Raw genomic sequence first — 1,205 nt, 5'->3', positions numbered from 1 at the left:
CGCCCCCGCCACACCACGCCCCGCCATAGTCCACCTGACCTCCTTTCAGGTCCGCATCAGGCAGGGCCAGGGCGTCCCATGTGCAGCGCCGACCGCTAGGTTTCTCATATACTCACTTCCACCACTCGCCGGAGCTCTTGTAGAAGTGCACGGCGCGCCGCACCGCCTCCTCCTCCTTGGCGATCGCCTCGGCCTGCTTGGCGCGCTTGCGCGCGAGGGGCGACACGGACAGCGCCAGCGCCGCCAGGATGGACGAGGACGCCGACTGCCAGGGCGAGGCGCTCGCCTCCTCCGTGAAGGACGCGTGCTTGCTGCTCACGCGGCCGCGACCCCCCGCCGCGGCGGCAGGACGGCCCCTGGTCCGCGGCCGACCGCGCTGCGCCTTGGGGGTGGACGGCACCTGCTCGTCGACGTCCACCTCCTCGTCGATGACGTCGCTGATGAACGACTCATGCTGCAGCGGGGACTGCTTGAGGATGCCGACGATGGGGCTGCCGGCGTCCGCGATGGCGTGCGCCTTGCCGTTGGGTAGGTCATCGCTAGAGTAGCGCCTGCTGGAGAACACCTGAGGCAAACAGAAGGGGAGGTGTCAATGAAGAGTGTGCACGCCTCGTCCTCTTTGGGCACAAGACTCTTAAAGAACAAGGCTGGTATTTGCCGGAGAACGCACCACACGCTTCTTGAGCGGCTGCCTCTGGTCCTGCTTGAACAAGCGCTCCTGCGCCACGGTGTTGAGCGGCTGCACCTCCTTCTGCCGCCGGCGACCCGCGCTGCAACAACCAATACAAGCATCAGCACCACAGCCTCGGATAAGGCAAAACAAAAACCATAAGCGACGTGACGGAATCGAGCGGAGCGCGCTGCGGGTAGTGCCTTCGCGGCGGCGGCCCCGCCCACGCCTTCCTGTCGGCCCACACGGCCTCCTCCTCCTCCACCTGGGCCGGCCGTCCTACTCGCCGAGGGAAAGGGCTGGGTCGGGCCGGGACGGGCGTTAACGACCTGCAGTCACGCCCCGCCCCGCCTCGCCGCGGTGTCCTGGCCGCAGCCGTCACTCTGCCGCACCGAGGCCTCCGCGGGCGGGCCGCGGGGAGCAGCAGCGGCAGCTCCGGGAGAATCGTTGCGAACCGACCGCACAGCAGAGAGCGCGGTCACGGCGCGCGTTCCAGTTCAAATATCAGTTATGCCCGGACCGCTTGGGGGGGGGG

General features: G+C 68.0%; 1 protein-coding gene across 2 annotated transcripts in view; it reads right to left on the bottom strand.

The window, feature by feature from the left end:
* LOC113207452 (klaroid protein) overlaps window positions 1-1,205 on the bottom strand; it is a 20,553-nt gene that overhangs the window by 11,971 nt on the left and 7,377 nt on the right. For both annotated transcript variants that reach the window (XM_052268332.1, XM_052268331.1), the window contains exons 2-3: window positions 671-770; window positions 117-565 (exon numbers count right to left, since the gene is read on the bottom strand). In XM_052268332.1, coding sequence (XP_052124292.1) covers window positions 117-565; window positions 671-770 — 549 coding nt within the window. The remainder of the gene's footprint in view (window positions 1-116; window positions 566-670; window positions 771-1,205) is intronic.

Source organism: Frankliniella occidentalis, unplaced genomic scaffold (assembly GCF_000697945.3).
Source record: "Frankliniella occidentalis isolate FOCC.00 unplaced genomic scaffold, Focc_3.1 Scaffold67, whole genome shotgun sequence".
In the NCBI taxonomy this organism is placed as follows: Eukaryota; Metazoa; Arthropoda; class Insecta; order Thysanoptera; family Thripidae; genus Frankliniella; species Frankliniella occidentalis.
Note: the sequence above shows the minus strand (reverse complement) of the source record. Positions and strands in the feature narration are given on the sequence as shown.